The sequence below is a fragment of the Lepidochelys kempii genome, chromosome 1 (genome assembly GCF_965140285.1).
Source record: "Lepidochelys kempii isolate rLepKem1 chromosome 1, rLepKem1.hap1, whole genome shotgun sequence".
NCBI classification, from domain to species: domain Eukaryota; kingdom Metazoa; phylum Chordata; order Testudines; family Cheloniidae; genus Lepidochelys; species Lepidochelys kempii.
In genome coordinates, this window is record NC_136380.1 from 33,756,218 (window position 1) to 33,772,743 (window position 16,526).

The 16,526-nt window shown below is 41.8% G+C and overlaps 1 protein-coding gene across 1 annotated transcript in view; it reads right to left on the reverse strand.

Annotated features, from left to right (window-relative positions):
* Positions 1 to 2,017: 2,017 nt before the first annotated feature.
* The window catches only part of TMEM123 (transmembrane protein 123), a 33,290-nt gene continuing 18,781 nt past the window's right edge, over positions 2,018 to 16,526 (reverse strand). The window contains exons 4-6 of the mRNA XM_073338213.2: positions 13,568 to 13,714; positions 10,762 to 10,915; positions 2,018 to 4,841 (exon numbers count right to left, since the gene is read on the reverse strand). Coding sequence (XP_073194314.1) covers positions 4,817 to 4,841; positions 10,762 to 10,915; positions 13,568 to 13,714 — 326 coding nt within the window. The 3' untranslated portion in view covers positions 2,018 to 4,816. The remainder of the gene's footprint in view (positions 4,842 to 10,761; positions 10,916 to 13,567; positions 13,715 to 16,526) is intronic.

Consider the following 16,526-nt stretch of genomic DNA (forward strand, 5'->3'; position numbering starts at 1 on the left):
GAGGCCTACAAGAACACTTGCAGTCAGAGGAAAAAAATCACAGCAGCTAGCTTCAGCTTAAGTGTTGGCCTGGTGGATTTCATTATGATAAAGCTGGAGAATGAAAATTGCAAACAGTTTCTAAAAATCACATAATTCAAGTTAGAAGGGACAGACTTTTGTTTTGAGGAAAGATGTCCTCTGAAACCTACATAATATAATTCGGTTGAGATTCTGTTCTCCTGCGAGGTGTGGAAAATGGGAATGCTGTGTATATAAGGGAGAACAGAATTTTCAGGCTATGATTTGGCCACTGGGTCTGACAAAAGGTGAATTTAGTTTAAGTGAAGCATAAACACTTTACAAAAGAAAAAATAAGGCAAACATACAGGGTTTAAAAAAACCCTGGAATAACAAACTCTAGCCCTGCCTGTTTTTTGTTGTTGGCTTTGAAAATTCTTTGCATTATTATAACATCCACAGAGACCCATAATTCTCAGATTCCTTTTGTGGTCCAATTTTGCACTTTTGGTTTCAGTCCAAATTTTTCTTTTCTTTCTTTTTTTTACTAAATGGAAGTTTGAGCAAAAACAGATTGCCCTTTTATAAGTTACCAGTGTGGGAAAAAACCCAAAATGTTGTTTTTTCCCCATATATACATTTTGATTAGAAATTTTGCATACAAGTAATTTGAATAATGTCTGAAGGTAGACCATAGGCTCATTTTGTACATCACATTAAGATCAAAAGCTCAAGCCAAAACTGAAGGAAGTCACTTGAATAGCTATGAGCATTTAAAATTTCATATCTGATGCCTGCACTTTAGTTTTCTTTCTCCCCCCCTTTTTAAAACACATTGGATGCAAGGCAGCACTTAACTTTCAAGGCAACTTATTTTAGATTCTGAAAGGAAAGAGTATTTGATGACAAATGGAAGAACATCTTTCAACTTATTATTCTCCTTCCAGCGGGAGGGAGGTGCCAAAATAATTGTGCAGAGAGATTGAGCCACTGTTTATTCTAGTTTTCTTAGACACTGATTCAATAATGCATGTAAATATATGCATAAGTTCCACTGATGTTAATGGTTGTTAAGCATGTGCTTAAGTGTTTTGCTGAATTGAGGCTTTAACATCTTGTATTTCATTATAAAGCAACCAGTTTTACAACTCAGAGACTACCTGCATACTCTGTATAACATTTCCAGAATGGATGCATTGTGAGATCTTGGGAACTTTCTATTGTATGTTCCCACAATACAGCTATAACATTTCCAGAGTAGATAAGTTCAAACAGCTTTACAATAAGGCAACACAGCCTAGAGGGCTGAGCACAGGGCTGTGATGTAATCCCCTTTTTCCCACAGATCAGCTGCGTGTCCATAGGATAGGCATAGAGAGTTAACAATGTTCAGACAATCAGGTTAGTTAAATAGCTGTGCATTTTAAGCTGTTCTTAATTCTTCAAGTTACTCCATATGGGTAGACCCCTGCATCTACATGGCGTCCCAATGAATTCAAGTTCACCTGCATCTGGGTACAAGTGACCACAAACATGGAACAACTTGCAGGACTGAGGTCTATGTACATACTTTACACATATTATGGTACAGCAAAGAGTTCTGTCATTATCTGACTAGTATTATTAACAGTCAACTGACCATAAGGCTGAAATCCATTTCCCTTTCATTAGAATGTAAATTCTGAACCTTAATGGTGAGTAGGACTCAATTTTCACTTCCTACAGTATACACACACCTAAAGGAATTTAACTTTCCTTTGCATCATTTACTGCTACATCTTAACTGCAGACATTAATATTGTTTTCTACACACAAACTCCAAACAATAAAATAAAATGTATTTCAAACTGCAGAAGTTCTGGAAAAAATTAAACTCTTGTGTTCTGTCATCTAAAAAGCGGATCATTAAACACCTGTATATTGTAAATTGACATTTTCATCCAACATTTTTTTGGGGAATGATTTTTAAGGAATTAAAACACTGTTTAATAAAATCAAAAATACACTGGACCTGACATTCTGGTAATAAAGGCAAACATTTCATTTTAATATTTATCTGCACAACAGAGGTCAGAGGATCTCAGTAACTCTACTGAGTAGCACTTAATACAGTAAAACTCTGGGTAACTACAAAAAAAATTCTGTAGAACAACGATTTGCAAACTGGTAAAGTTTAGCTATAGTCTTTATATATACACATATAAAAAGAAAAAGGCAAGGTTTTCCCCCAAAACAGTGAAATTAATAATCACTTAAAATACTTCAATTTTTTTTTTAAACAAGAGAAAAAAAAAGTTTTAATGGCATAGCCCAGCAAACCCTTCCTCCTGGGAGTACGCAAACAAGTAACTCTACTGATTGCAAAGGGAGTGCGTGAGTAAGGACTGCCCACAGCAGGAAAGGTTTGCAGGCCTAGATCTTATCATACACAGAAAGAATTTTGTATTTAGGACAGATTTTTTTTTTAAATAAAATCCTATGAAAGTGCAAGACTTAAAAGAGTGAAACATTTCTAAACAAAATAGTAACTGGTATAAGACCTGTTTCTACCAAAGTGCTGCATCACACACTAATGGCCACCTTGCATGCAAAAATGCACCTGGGCAAACTTTCCAATAGCTGTCTAATACCTACGTGGTTGTGTCTTGGATGGTGAATTATCATTAGTAGTACCCACCAAAGCAGCTCTCCATCAGAGGCACTTTTCCATACAGGGTCAGCTGCAAAGGGAAACTGATTGGGATTGAACATTAGCTCACTGCTGCTGAAATATTCTAAATATCCAAATTTGCAGTCTTTGAGCCTCACACGAATCTTCTTATATCAGTGTAAATCAGGATTACATCCACTGAGGTCAATACAATTATACCAGTGTAAACGGGAAGAGAATTAGAAATCAGTGTCAGGCCCCTTCTTTATGACTCCCTATGAAATAAAGATCTGATTCAAAGTCTGTTGATATCACCCAATGGGAGTCTTTTCATTGACTTCAATGGACTTTGGACTAGATCAGGGGTGACCAACCTGAGCCTGAGATGGAGCCAGAATTTATCAATGTACATTGCCAAAGAGCCACAATAATATGTCAGCAGCCCTCCATAGGCTCCCCCACCCCCGTTCCCAGCGCCTCTCACCCTTCGGCAGCCCCACCGATCAGCACCTCCCTCCCCAAACCTCCCAATCAGCTGTTTCGTGGTATGCAGGAGGCTCTGGGGGCGAGGAACGAGGGCACAGTAGGCTGAGGGGAGGCGGCAGGAAGGGGTGGAGTGGGGGCAGGACTTGTGGCAGAACCAGGGGTTGAGCAGTGAGTACCCTCCAGCACACTGGAAAGTTGGCTCCTGTAGCTCCAGCCTCAGAGTCAGTGCCTATACAAGGAGCCGCATGTTAACGTCTGACGAGCCGCATGTGGCTTCAGAGCCACAGGTTGGCCACCCCGGACTAGATCATAATGTGTAAGTACAGCAGCACCAGGTCCTGCAAACAATTTTAAGAATGTAGGGCATAGATATATATTTTAAATGCTATCCTACATATTATATTTTACCACTTGCATTTGGAAAGTTACTCCCAACTCTTCCTAAATCCTACTAGAAACCCTGTATAAAGCTTCCAAATAAAACAAAGCAGGGATTTTAAATTACATTCAAGCTAGAATAATTTTCAGTGGAAATCTTCATATTCACAGTAGGAGACAAGCCTTTTTTTTAAAAAAATACAATTTTATCTCAATCATACCATTGTGATTTGCTGGATATGAATCACTAATTTAATTCTAAATAAAACCTGTATATTATAATGATCATCTAGCCCATTTCAACTTGTAGACCACTTCATAAGAGACAAGTACTGTCATGGACTGTATCTCCTCCCCCTCCCAGTTCCCCACAGATTGATTCTCACTATATTTTATTCTGCAGACCCAGAGGTAATGTGGTGGAAGGAGCACACAGGGTCACATGCCCCTTCAGATTTCTGCCAGGATTTATGTGCTCTGCTCTGAACCCCGCTGCATACCACCAGAACCTTTACATTGTGTCCCCCCACTATCAACAGTTACGAGTAGTCTCCGGTAATATATCCACAGATCACTGATCATCCGTAGACTATATTGTAAGTACGTTTTCTATCATCCTGTTCTGGATAGTTTACGACATTATGAATCATAATTTGATAAATTGGAATAATCTCATATCCCTTTACTAGCATCAGCACTGAACTGAAATATTTTTGTTAAAAAACAAAGTCTGAGGTTCCCAAATCATTAACAGAAGTTCACCCCAAGTTTCAAGTTACAAATAAATACATTTTAATACAAAATAGTAGCAAAGTCACTTCCTCTTGTAGTTTACCTGCCAAGCCTATTGCATTTTTCCCTAACTGCGACTAGTATTTTTTCAGCCTGTTGTACCCAAAGTAGAACCACCCGCATTTATGTAGTATGTAGGCAATAATCCAATGTATTCACAATTTTAATGTCACGTGGTATGTTATGGTAATGATTTGGTATCTCAAAGTTTGTATGCATTTATTTTAAAAAGCATTTCAGTTCATCATTAGGTAATGAACGTTCAAGATTTTTTTTTTAAATTGCATCAACAACAGGGCATGTTTCTGCAAAGTGCTAACTTCCTCCAGCTCCCATTGCAATAAATGGGAGCTCAGGGTGCTTGGGAAGATCTTGACACTGTGCAGGATCAGATCTATGGATGCATTAGAGATTGGGACTATCTTTATGAAAGGAAAAAAACATTTTCAAATAGATGTTCTTAAAGCAGTGATCGGGTGGAATTTCCCCACTGTCTTCTCAGAAGTATCTTTAAATGATAGCATCATGTTCATCACTGTAACAGAAACACGGTAATTAATCATTTGCAAAAGCATCAATGGTCTACAATACAATATCAAACGTTTCAGAATGTCATGACCCACTTTACTGCTCTCAAGGGTTATTTGCTAATAAAGGCACTCATCCTGGAAAGTGCTGAGCACCCACAATGCCTGTATGGGATTTTCTGTTAGTGCTTCTCAGAACCAGGCCTGATGTTAAAACACTTACCTTTCACCACATGCCTTAAGCCTTGCTCAACATATAAGACATTGCAGTGTTTTCATATTTCATTCGTCTAGCTAACTAACTACCAAAGTTCACAATGGGTACATTTTATTCTGTCTTCCCTCGCCTATATTAGTGATTGAAGCTATTCACCCTATTTCTTTCTCTTCATTTTTACTCTCAAAAATGAAATTATTTAAAAACAAACAAGATGATTTTCTGGTGTTAATCCTACATGAATTTATCTACTGGATTGCATTTTTTTAAATAATGGTTTCTGAAAACACCAATCAAATGCAGATACCCTTTTTGGGGCAGGTAAACATTTTGAACAAATGGCTAACAGTGTATTATTTGGACAAACAAAACACTTGGATTCTGCATGTCTTGTTCACCCAACACTCCTGTGACTTCAATTGCTATTACACATCAAATGTTTTACTTAGTGTTTTATTTACTACCCATAGACATGACCCCAGGAGCTACACAAACTAAGAGAAACAACAAGTATGTCATCAGAACACAAAGAGAACATTTTTTCTTGCTGCACACAGCCAAAGAATATAGGATGGGACCTATCTGATACTCCCTTTTTAAGTACATTGGCTTTAGAAAAAGAATGCCTCCGCTGACCCATAGATTGTACACTCTTCAGAGCAGAGATCATCTCTTTGTTACGTTTGTATTGTGCCGAGTACAATTGGGGTGAGATCTATAGGTCTTACTGCAATAAAAATAATTATTAATAAATAACAGGATTTTAATATAGGGCATTCTGATAACAAATTTCTTGATGTGTAATAATTACCTGGATTAGCTGCTTTGCTCATGATGGAGAACTTGTAATCAAAATAAACTGTCTGATGTATAATAATGGTTGACGGCACTGAGAGTTTTGGTGGCAGATCGTCATCTACCTTCTCTTTAATCAATAATTTTGAAATGTTATCAGAAAAAAACAATTAAGTTTATTTAGCCTGGTTTGTTGCTATAAACCTGCACTGCTTCTTGCTTACAGTTGTGTTATCCTTTTCAGCCTTGACTTTGGGAAGTGCTGAGCATCCAAAACTCCAACTGAAGTCCAGGAGGGATCTCCTGGTGCTCAGTTACGCTGAAAATAAGGCCCTTGATATATGTTCTTTATATTTTCTCCAATTTCTTCTAGATTTTCCTAGCATTTGGCCTTAAAGATGCCAAATGGCAACTACTAGGACACCACTTCTGAGAAACACTTGTTTTTTTTCTCCTACTTGTCTAATACTTCTCCAGTTACTCACACCCCTTTCAAAACAGATTTTACTCATTTGATAGGTTCATTAACCAGCCCTTAACTTCCAGGGTGCATTTCACTCACTAATTGGTATATCATATGTTCCAATCGATCAAGTACCCCATTTTACCTGCTTTTTATCAATAGCTTTTTTGACAATGGGGTCATTATTTCCTAAATGTCCACACAGGTCTAACAAGAAAAATAAAGACAAGACCGTTTTTAAAAACAGAGGAGAGTAAAATCAGAGAGGAGTATTCCGTCGAGCGATTCTTGTGAAAGGACAGGGGCAACTAATGCTACAGTGCTTTGAAAAGCAGTGTTGCCAACTCCCAATTTCATGATGACTTCCACAAGATATGATGTTATTCTCAAAGCCCACCCCCTGGAGTCATGTGAGTTCATGAGGCATCTCAACTTTCATTTAAAACAAAGATGTTTCTAGTCCTCATTGTTGTGGAGAAAAGGTTAAAATGCACTAATCAAAAGACTCAAAAAACAAAAGGCACATAAAAAGAATGCCCATTTTTTAACATCATGATTTTAAAGCTAATCTTATGATCTTGGGGCTGGGGGGGGAAGAAGGGGCTGAAACATGATTTTTGAATGCTTAGGATTGGCAATACTGGGAAAGGAATAGCTGAAAATAAGAGCTAGTTGATGATTCTTGCATGTGCTTTTTTGTTTGGAGATGGTTGGGGAGGCTGGCTGAACAGTGGGGTGTTGGAAGAGTCACTGATAAGGAGGGGGTGGAGCCGTGACTCAATGGATCCTGTGACCAGCAAACAGAATTCAAAAGAGGGAGATGTACCAGAATCCCTTGACACTATCAGAGTAACAGCTGTGTTAGTCTGTATTCGCAAAAAGAAAAGGAGTACTTGTGGCACCTTAGAGACTAACCCATTTATTTGAGCATAAGCTTTCGTGAGCTACAGCTCACTTCATCGGATGCATACTGTGGAAAGTATAGAAGATCTTTTTATACACACAAAGCATGAAAAAATGGGTGTTTACCACTACAAAAGGTTTTCTCTCCCCTCACCCCACTCTCCCGCTGGTAATAGCTTATGTTGAATTGGAATTCATTTGCAAATTGGATACAAAATAACTTAGGCTTGAATAGAGACTGGGAGTGGCTAAGTCATTATGCAAGGTAACCTATTTCCCCTTGTTTTTTCCTACCCCCCCCCCCCCCCCCCAGAGGTTCTTGTTAAACCCTGGGTTTGTGCTGGAAATGGCCCACCTTGATTATCATACACATTGTAAGGAGAGTGATCACTTTAGATAAGCTATTACCAACAGGAGAGTGGGTTTGTGGGGGGGAGGGGGGAGGAGAAAACCTTTTGTAGTGGTAAACACCCATTTTTTCATGCTTTTTGTGTATAAAAGATCTTCTATACTTTCCACAGTACGCATCCGATGAAGTGAGCTGTAGCTCACAAAAGCTTATGCTCAAATAAATTGGTTAGCCTCTAAGCTGCCACAAGTACTCCTTTTCTTTTGACACTATCAAGTTCCAACAATTCACTGCAAGTAAAACAAACACCTTCAACTGACATGAAGAATGGAAACCATAGGGAGTAAGGCAATCCAGTGTAAAGATGTTCCAGCTTCTGACCAAGAGGGTCTAACTCCCCAGGGTGAGATTACAGTTTGGGCAGTAGTGCACAATGAAAAAAAGAGAGAAGGCAGCTTAGTAAGAAAAGCAAAAGACATTCTCTGAACCGATACAGTTCAAATATGTCCTGACAAAATAGCTGTTGTTCCCCTACAAGAAGGAGTAACATAGCTCTAATAAACCAAAAATATGCAGTAGCCTGATCAGTGACTAAGAAACAAGTACTGCATGGGATTAAAAAAGAAAGCAGAGGCAAGTGATCCTAATTAGTGACTCTACAGCAGGGGTGGGCAAACTTTTTGGCCTGAGGGCCACATCTGGGAGGGGAAATTGCTTTCAGGGCCACGGCAGGGGCTTGGGGTGCGGGGGTGGAGTGCGGTGTGCAGGAAGGGGCTCAGGGCAAGGGGTTGGGGCAGAGGAGGGTTGCGGGGTTTATGACGGGGCTCAGGAAAGGGGGTTAGGGTGCAGGAGGGATTTGGAGTGCAGGAGGGGGCTCAGGTCAGGGGGTTGGGGTGAAGGAGGGGTATGGGATGTGGCAGGGGGCTCAGGGCAGGGAGTTGGGGTGCGGGGTGCAGGAGGGGTTCAGGCTCCGGCCCGGCGCTGCTTACCTAGAGCGGCTCCGGGGTGGCAGCAGCACGCACTGGGGCCAGGGCAGGCTCCCTGCCTGCCCTGGCCCTGCGCCACACCACTCTGGGAAGTGGCGGGCACCATGTCCCTGCGCGGCCCCTGGGGGGGGGGGGGCACAGAGGGCTCTGCATGTTTCCCTCACCCGTTGATACCTCCTGCGAAGCTCCCACTGGCCGCGGTAACCTGTTCCTGGACAATGGGAGCTTTGGGGGAGGTACCCACAGGCAAGAGCAGTGTGCGGAGCTCTGTGCTCCCCCAGCCCCACCCCCAGGGGCTGCAGGGAAATAGTGTGGCTGCTTCCTGGAGTGGCGTGATATGACAGCGGTGGCAATCCCGCGGGCCGGATCCAAAGCCCCTAGAGGCCGGATCCAGCCCATGGGCTGTAGTTTGCCCACCCCTGCTCTACAGCAAGGAACCCAGCAGTGGTTTGAGCATTGGCCTGCTAAACCCAGGGTTGTGAGTTCAATCCTTGAGGGGGCCATTTAGGGATGGGGCAAAAATTGGGGATTGGCCCTGCTTTGAGCAGGGGGTTGGACTAGATGACCTCTGAGGTCCCTTCCAACCCTGAGATTCTATGATTCTAAGATGTGACCCATATAAAGAAACAGGTACCAGGATGAAGGATCCTAATACTTAGACCTGCCATGTGTGCAGGGGACTGGACTAGATGACCTCTCAAGGTCCCTTCCAAGCCTATGATTGTATGATCTGATAATGCATGTGATGAGAAACCTGGAAAATGATAGGGGCATTTCCACTAACTCTAACCCATATAGGAACAAGCGAAGGGAGTGTTAGGTAAGACAAACAAAAGACCAAGTTATTTGACTTCAGGGATTTGGGAAGAGACCTGAAGGCAGACTCAATACATGTGATCTCTTGGAGAGCCAAGAATAAGATAGGAGACAAACCAGTGGATGTGCCTATATTGTAGAGGGGAGGATTTGAGGTTCATTTCAACATTTTCAAACACGAGTGCCCAAAGTTAGGCGTAAGTGTGTAAACGTTGGCTATAGATCATTGGAATGCTTTCTGTGAGGACAGGTGACTGATTTAGACAGTCTCTGCTTAAGCAGGTGGGGTAACAAACCCTGGATTCAAAACTGGCTTGTTAGCCAGTCTGTAAATTATGGGGGACTGTAAGGGGGAAAGAGGGATAGTCATTTAATTCCAAGAATCTGGCATGTGCACCCAATACATCCAGGAGAACACAGAAGGTAGAAATACTCTACTACAGAAAACGAAGAATAAGAAAAAATACCGTCAAAAGCGTCTATACGCAGATGGAAAGGAATGAGAAACTAGGAAGAAGAAATAAAAGTGTTGACAAATGATTATTTATTGAACATTCAGCTAGTGGGAATGTCACCACAGATAGGTTGCAATAAGTACAGGAGGGATAGAGAGGAAAGTAGAGGAAGAGTAGCTATACGCATAAGACGAAGAAATGATAGGACTGGTGAGTGTGCGGGTGTGAGGGAGAGAAAAGGGTGTTGGTGAGAGAGAGAATTCTTCAGGCATCAGAGTTCATGGAAGAAATATTCAGCAGTGAAGAATTCTAGTAAATATTAACATGCAAAATTCTGGAAGAGGGCTGGAGGTTCTAAAAGGCAGCACAATTACAGCGTAATAGCACTACACAAAAGAAGAATGCAGAGAACAAGAGATGATCAATATATCTTTCTGAGGAACTTCTCAAAAGGAGTATCTTAGGGGTAACCCCTCCACCCCCAAAAAACCCAACCCTAACCCTATAGTGGAAATGGGGAAGGAAACGGGAACAAGATTAGAATCCGTCAGAACTTTCAGGGACATAAATAAGGACAACAAAAAACCAGAATGAATGAATTTAGATTAGCTAAAGGGCAGGGGAGTAAGAAAGGAATTTATAGAACAGATTAGAATGATTATTTATTTGTATTATTGCAGTGCCTAGCATAATGGTGATTGTGCTTGACACTGTACAAACAAGTAGCTTAAAATCTAAGCAAGAAAATCCCCAATAAAAAATAGGCCCCATGAATAAATGAGGATCAGTTGAGGTGAAACTGATGAAGGCTCTAAGCGGCTGAGATACTGGCCTGCCTTTTTAAAAAAAATCTGCATTGAACAAGAAAGTAGAGCATTTTCTTCTCTTCATTTCCAACAAGAAACCAACAAATTAACAGGGGAACACACCTCCAAAAAACTTACATGGTTCTGTACTGAACACCTCTTCTCGAGTGATATGTTTTACACCCAACATAGAGAATGGCTAGCATTCCAAGTGTCAGCACAATGCCACCGAAAAAACTGCCCACATCAAATCTGGAGGTTCTGGATAGCACAGCTGCAGATTTTGGCGTGGCTAAGAAGAAAACAAAAAGAAAGTTTTTATGACGCTTGTAACTTTTGCTGTAATGTACTGTGACTGCAGTTCTCTCTGTCTAGGTTCTTATATACCCTCTGCCCAATCATAACATCATCTGAGGACCTCAGGTGACGACTTTATACTGTGCTGCTGGTAAAATATCAACCAACTCCACTGGAACCCAGAGCCGCATTCTTAAGTGCCAGATTCTGGCCAGCTTCAGCACACACAGTGAGTGAGGAGGATGGCACTAGGAGCCACTCTGCTCCCTTATACACTTGCACAGGGGCTGGCAAGAGTCCAATTGGCAGGCAACTCCCTCTACCTCAACACCTCTTTCTGCCCCAGTCAGTGGAGCTTGCCGGGCATGGAGTGGAAAGCACGACAAACTCTCTTCAAGGTTGGTGCTTTCCAGAGATCTACAGGAAGGCTGGAATTTTGGAACAGCAAACACAAACTGATCAATCATAATTGAATATTCATTTCCATAGATTCTTGAGCTATGATATATTCTTACCATACACTTTTCCTTAAAAATTACTAGTCTACCTGAATCAAGACTCAGCCTTAACTCCTAACTCAGTGGGTTAGGAAAACTGGGTTTCCCACCTGTAGATACAGCTATTCGTCCCAACAGAAACCTGCACAATCACCATCCACCTATGACAGATTCCTGTCCCAGAGATCATGCACCTGGGTAACCCACCCCACACCTTCGCCCAGGCAGATTCCAATCCCAGAGTGGTTTAACCAATCGAACATCCCAATCAAAAGATGCAATTTAAGCTGATGTGGTCAACCAAATGTGTGATGGCACTTGCTGAGGTTAACAGGCACTTCCCATGTTAAAAGACTTCACCTAACTTGAAGCACATTGATCTGCTTATAAGTGTCAATGTGACAATGGTGAAAGTGGTTTGGGTCAGCAGCTGCCTGCTAGGAAACATTGACACTGACAGCTTTATGTTCACATTTGACAACGTGTACTCATATGAAGTGTAACTCACTCAGTGTGGCACACTGTCCCCCTCTACTGGTGCCTGGCCACACATAAGGGTTCATGAGTCTGTCACAGTCTTGGCTAACAGAGCTAGGTCTTTCAGCTCAGGGAGTAGAGGCTCATGTGTTTAGATCTAGCAGTCCCAAATTCAACCCCTGCCACGAATAACCCATCCAGGTATGTGGTATTAAATAAGCTCATTAGGGCCTATACTTCCTAAGTGGAACTGTTATGCACAGGAGCTGTACTGGGCGAAAACAGGTTATTTAGAATATTAGTTGAGTTCAACTGGAAATTTAGATTTGGCACTTATGATGAAATCCTCTCCCAAACTGAATTATTGCCTTTAGATAAAACAGAACTGAAGGAATGACAGAAATACAGAAACTGAGTTCTTTAGCCTCCTGCGGAGTTCCTGCTATCTTCTATAACAGGCTTTCACCCAACATGGCTCTCATTTAGGAGAGAGAATGGCCCTTCTTTTTAGCAAACAAGTAGAGTCTTTCTTGGCTTCACTGCCAGCACACTAACAGAATGGTAACTGTATAACTGTTGTCAGATGGTAAGATGGTGTTGTCGTTACAGCTTTTCCCTGTTATTGGCACAGAGATAATTCTTGGAAATTCTTCTCCAGCATCTGGAGGTTGTAAGTCATCAACTAATTGAACTCAACAAGTGTGACTGGCTTAGCTGGTATCAACAAAGAATATTAGAAGCTAGAGATAAGAGAGACTTATGTTATCTAATGTGTGTCACCTTTCCAATGCATAGTTGTTACTTACTATGTTTGTACTAATGTTTTTGTTGATTTCAATTTCAATTTTCATAGCAGTAGAGAAAGGATATATTTTGGTCATATGAAGGTCTGATAAACAGCTGCTAAAAAAGTACCCTGCTGGTAGGTCAGTATAAACGATCTAATCCAGCATGAACAATCAAGCCATCATATTAGTTAACTGTTCTTGTAAAACACAAGTGCCTCTGAACTCAAAATATTGAGTCACCACTAACACAGTATATGAGATATAATTCCACCCCCTAATACCTCAACAAAAAAAAACAAAAAAAAAACAAACAGTCAAATCTTACATTAACCTTTAAGTACACTGTCCTTACTTTAGCTTGAGGATTGGATTTTCAAAATGTCTTCAAGGAGTGGGATGCCCATTTCAAAGTCCCAGGTAACATTTTCAAAACTGACTCAGAGTCCTAAGTTCTTAAGTCATCCTAACAAAACTTCCTTCTTATTTAAGTGTTGACAGGTCAGAATCTGACCTCAATTATACCTGTGTAAATCTTCCTGTGGAGTTACTCAAGATTTACACCAATAACTCAGTAGATTCTTCATTCTTTTAAGGAAATTTTGAATGCTACAGTTCGTAAACAATGGAAAAACATGTCTAAAATGCCCAATCAGATAAAACTACAATTAACTGTAAGTCTGGCATGTTTATTTCCTGAATATGAATTCACCAACAGGTTGTGCCATTTAAAAACTTCAAATGCACATTGGGTCAAATGGCCTTTTCCTAATGCTAAAGTAACTGGAGATACTTAGAGCAAGCTTTCAAGATGGCAGAGCGATGTAGATAACAGAAGAATGCAAGTTAGCACACTGTGGGAAACAGGCAGCAGTCTATAGTATATACCTGTTACGGAGCTGGAAGGAGACATAGTCTTGGAAGTGGTCACTGTGACACTGGCTGTTGATTGTATGGTTGTTGTGGGTTTTGAGACGGTGGTTGATGTAGTTGTCTGGGTGGTGGTTGTCTGGGTGGTGATTGTTTTGGTAGAACCTATAAACAGTGTACAATAATGATATCACATGGAAAATTATATTTAAAAAGATTATGCTAATTGTGAATGAAATTGCAGCTTTTGATTAACACTATTTTGAAAGATTCCCTATGTCAAAAAATAGCTATTTTTGCTCCCTTACAAAATGGCAGATTATCCCTTCAGAAAGGAGGGATCATGTTAATCGCTTTGGGTATTGTTCTGCTCCCGCAGGCACCTATGCTCCAGCACATTGTTATTGGGTTTCAGAGGCCATCTACCCACATGCACTTCCTAAACTGCTAGTCCCCAGTGCTGACCTCCAGAAGTGGGTGACAGGGTCCTCTGCTGTGTAATCTGCTCTGTCTTGTGCCTAGCTAGAGCCCACATTTGGGAGTTCATTACACATGATGCATTTCTTCATCCTGCTTTTTCTTTTTCTTAACTTGAGCTCAGAGCCATAACAGTGGTTTGGAGGTAGTAGGAAGAGAGGTGGGTTTGACTTCTGCAAATTGTTAGCAACAATTGTTCACTTTCATCTGTGTCCCTTTAACATCTGAATTCCAAAGCGCTTGTGAATTCAATTCTGCTCATGTCCATTAGGTGAGAATATTGTAAATAAGAATATTATGGTTGTAAGGCCCCCCCAACCCAAAAAAATAGGAAAAATTCTGATCAATTTCACAAGTGTATTTCAGTGACTCTGCTGAATTCAACAGAATTAATTTGGATTTACACTGATCTAAATGTGATAGGAATCTGGCCTTGAAAAACAATTTTGCTATAAAATACCAGTATATTTACATTGTTCCAATTAAAGTCTATGGCAAAACTCCAACGGGCTTCAGTGATTATTCCTAAATTCATAAGTTCCTCTTGAAGTGGTGTGTCAAACCCTATTTATATCAAGAGATTTCTGTGCCCAACCCTACTCCTAATTATGACCTCAATTTAGGAAAGTAACCCCAATCAGGAAAGCCCTTCAGCACATGCTTTCCTGCGGAAGTTACGCAGGTGCTTACGTGCTTTCCTGAATCAGGGCTCTGCGTGACTGATTGCAGGACTGAGATCTTTTAGAGTTTTCAACATGACAAATCTTAATTAATCCTAGAATCATAGGACTGGAAGGGACCTTGAGAAGTCATCTAGTCCAGTCCCCCTCACTCATGGCAGGACTAAGTATTATCTAGAGCAATGGTTCTCAACCTATTTACCATTGTGGGTCCCATATGAAGCTCTCTGTGTTATGTGGGCCGCAGCCACACAATATATATACTGTCTGTACAGCTACCATTAAAAAAAAAAAAGGTTTAATATTTGCTATATGAGAGCAATACGATTCAAATTGATATATAGCTTTCATTTCTACACTGGCAAATGTCGACCAAGAGCATTTTAAATCAGCAAAATGAGTCAAAACATTAACTGTTAAAATTAATTAATTTTAATTTGTAAGGATGGCATTCCATGGTATATTACCACCCTCACTTCCGTGGGGTTCTGGCAGCGGGGCTGCACTGAGCGCCCAGAGAGCACGGTTGCAGAGCCTGTTTGCAAAGATGGGGAATCCTGGCTGGTGTCGGGCACCCTACAGCCAGGGACTCTCCTCCATATACCCAGCCCCCCCTCCACCCAGGGGCTGCCCTCACCCAACCCCAGCATCCAGACCCTACCAACACTGGGCTGGCACACATGCCTTTCCTGCAGAGCCAGGGTGCCCTGTCCAGGGCAAAACGCCCTTCCTCATAGGGACTGCTCCCTCCAGCATCACGTCTCCCTCCCAGGAACTCCCCCCAAGCCTCCCCAAAGACTGCCCCTCAGCTCTCAACCCCCACATCCAGGGACTGTTGCCAGTCCACCAGTCCTACACCTAGAGTCTGCCCCAAGGACCCAGCTGCACCCCCCCCCCCCCGTGATCCTAGCCCCCTGCATCCTCCTCCCTGCTTCCTGCACTCTACTCCCTACACCCCCGCGACCACTGGTCTCCTACCTCGGCAGCAGGTAGCTCAGCCATGGAGCCTGCCAACTGCTGCTGTCCTAGGGCTGGGGAGCCTACTCCAGCCGGTGTCACTGAACCCGTGATCCTGCAGCGTGTGGGGGAGCTGAATACCCTGGCCTCCTGCTAATGCTGCTGTGCCCAATCCTGCCAGGATGGGGGGGGCTGATGCCACTGGGCCTGATACTGCATCACCCCATTTTTACACCCTCTCCGCTAGCTCTGCACATGGGGCAGGTGCCCCTCATGCCCTACCTCTTTTCAGCTCTGATGACATCACATTGACTGCAGTTGTGTGCTGATTGGGCCGTAAGTGGGCCACGGGTTGAGAACCACTGATCTAGATCATCCCTGACAGGTTTTTTTCTGATCTACTCTTTAAAATCTTCAATGATGGAGATTCCACAACCTCCCTAGGCAATTTATTCCAGTGCTTAACTATCCTGACAGTCAGAAACTTTTTCCTAATGTCCAACCTAAACCGCCCTGGCTGTAATTTAAGACGATTGCTTTTTGTCCTCTCCTCAGAGGTTAAAGAGAACAATTTTCTCCCTCCTCCTTGCAACAACTTTTTATTTACTTGATAACTGTTATCATCTTCCCTCATACATCATGTTTTCGAGACCTTTAATCATTTTTGTTGCTCTTCTCTGGACTCTCTCCAATTTGTCTACATCTTTCCCAAAATGTGGCACCCAGAACTGGACACAGTACTCCAGTTGAAGCCTAATCAGCACAGAGTAGAGCAGAATAATTACTTCTTGTGTCTTGCTTACAACACTCCTGCTAATACATCCCAGAATGATCTTTGCTTTTTTGCAAAAGTGATACACTGT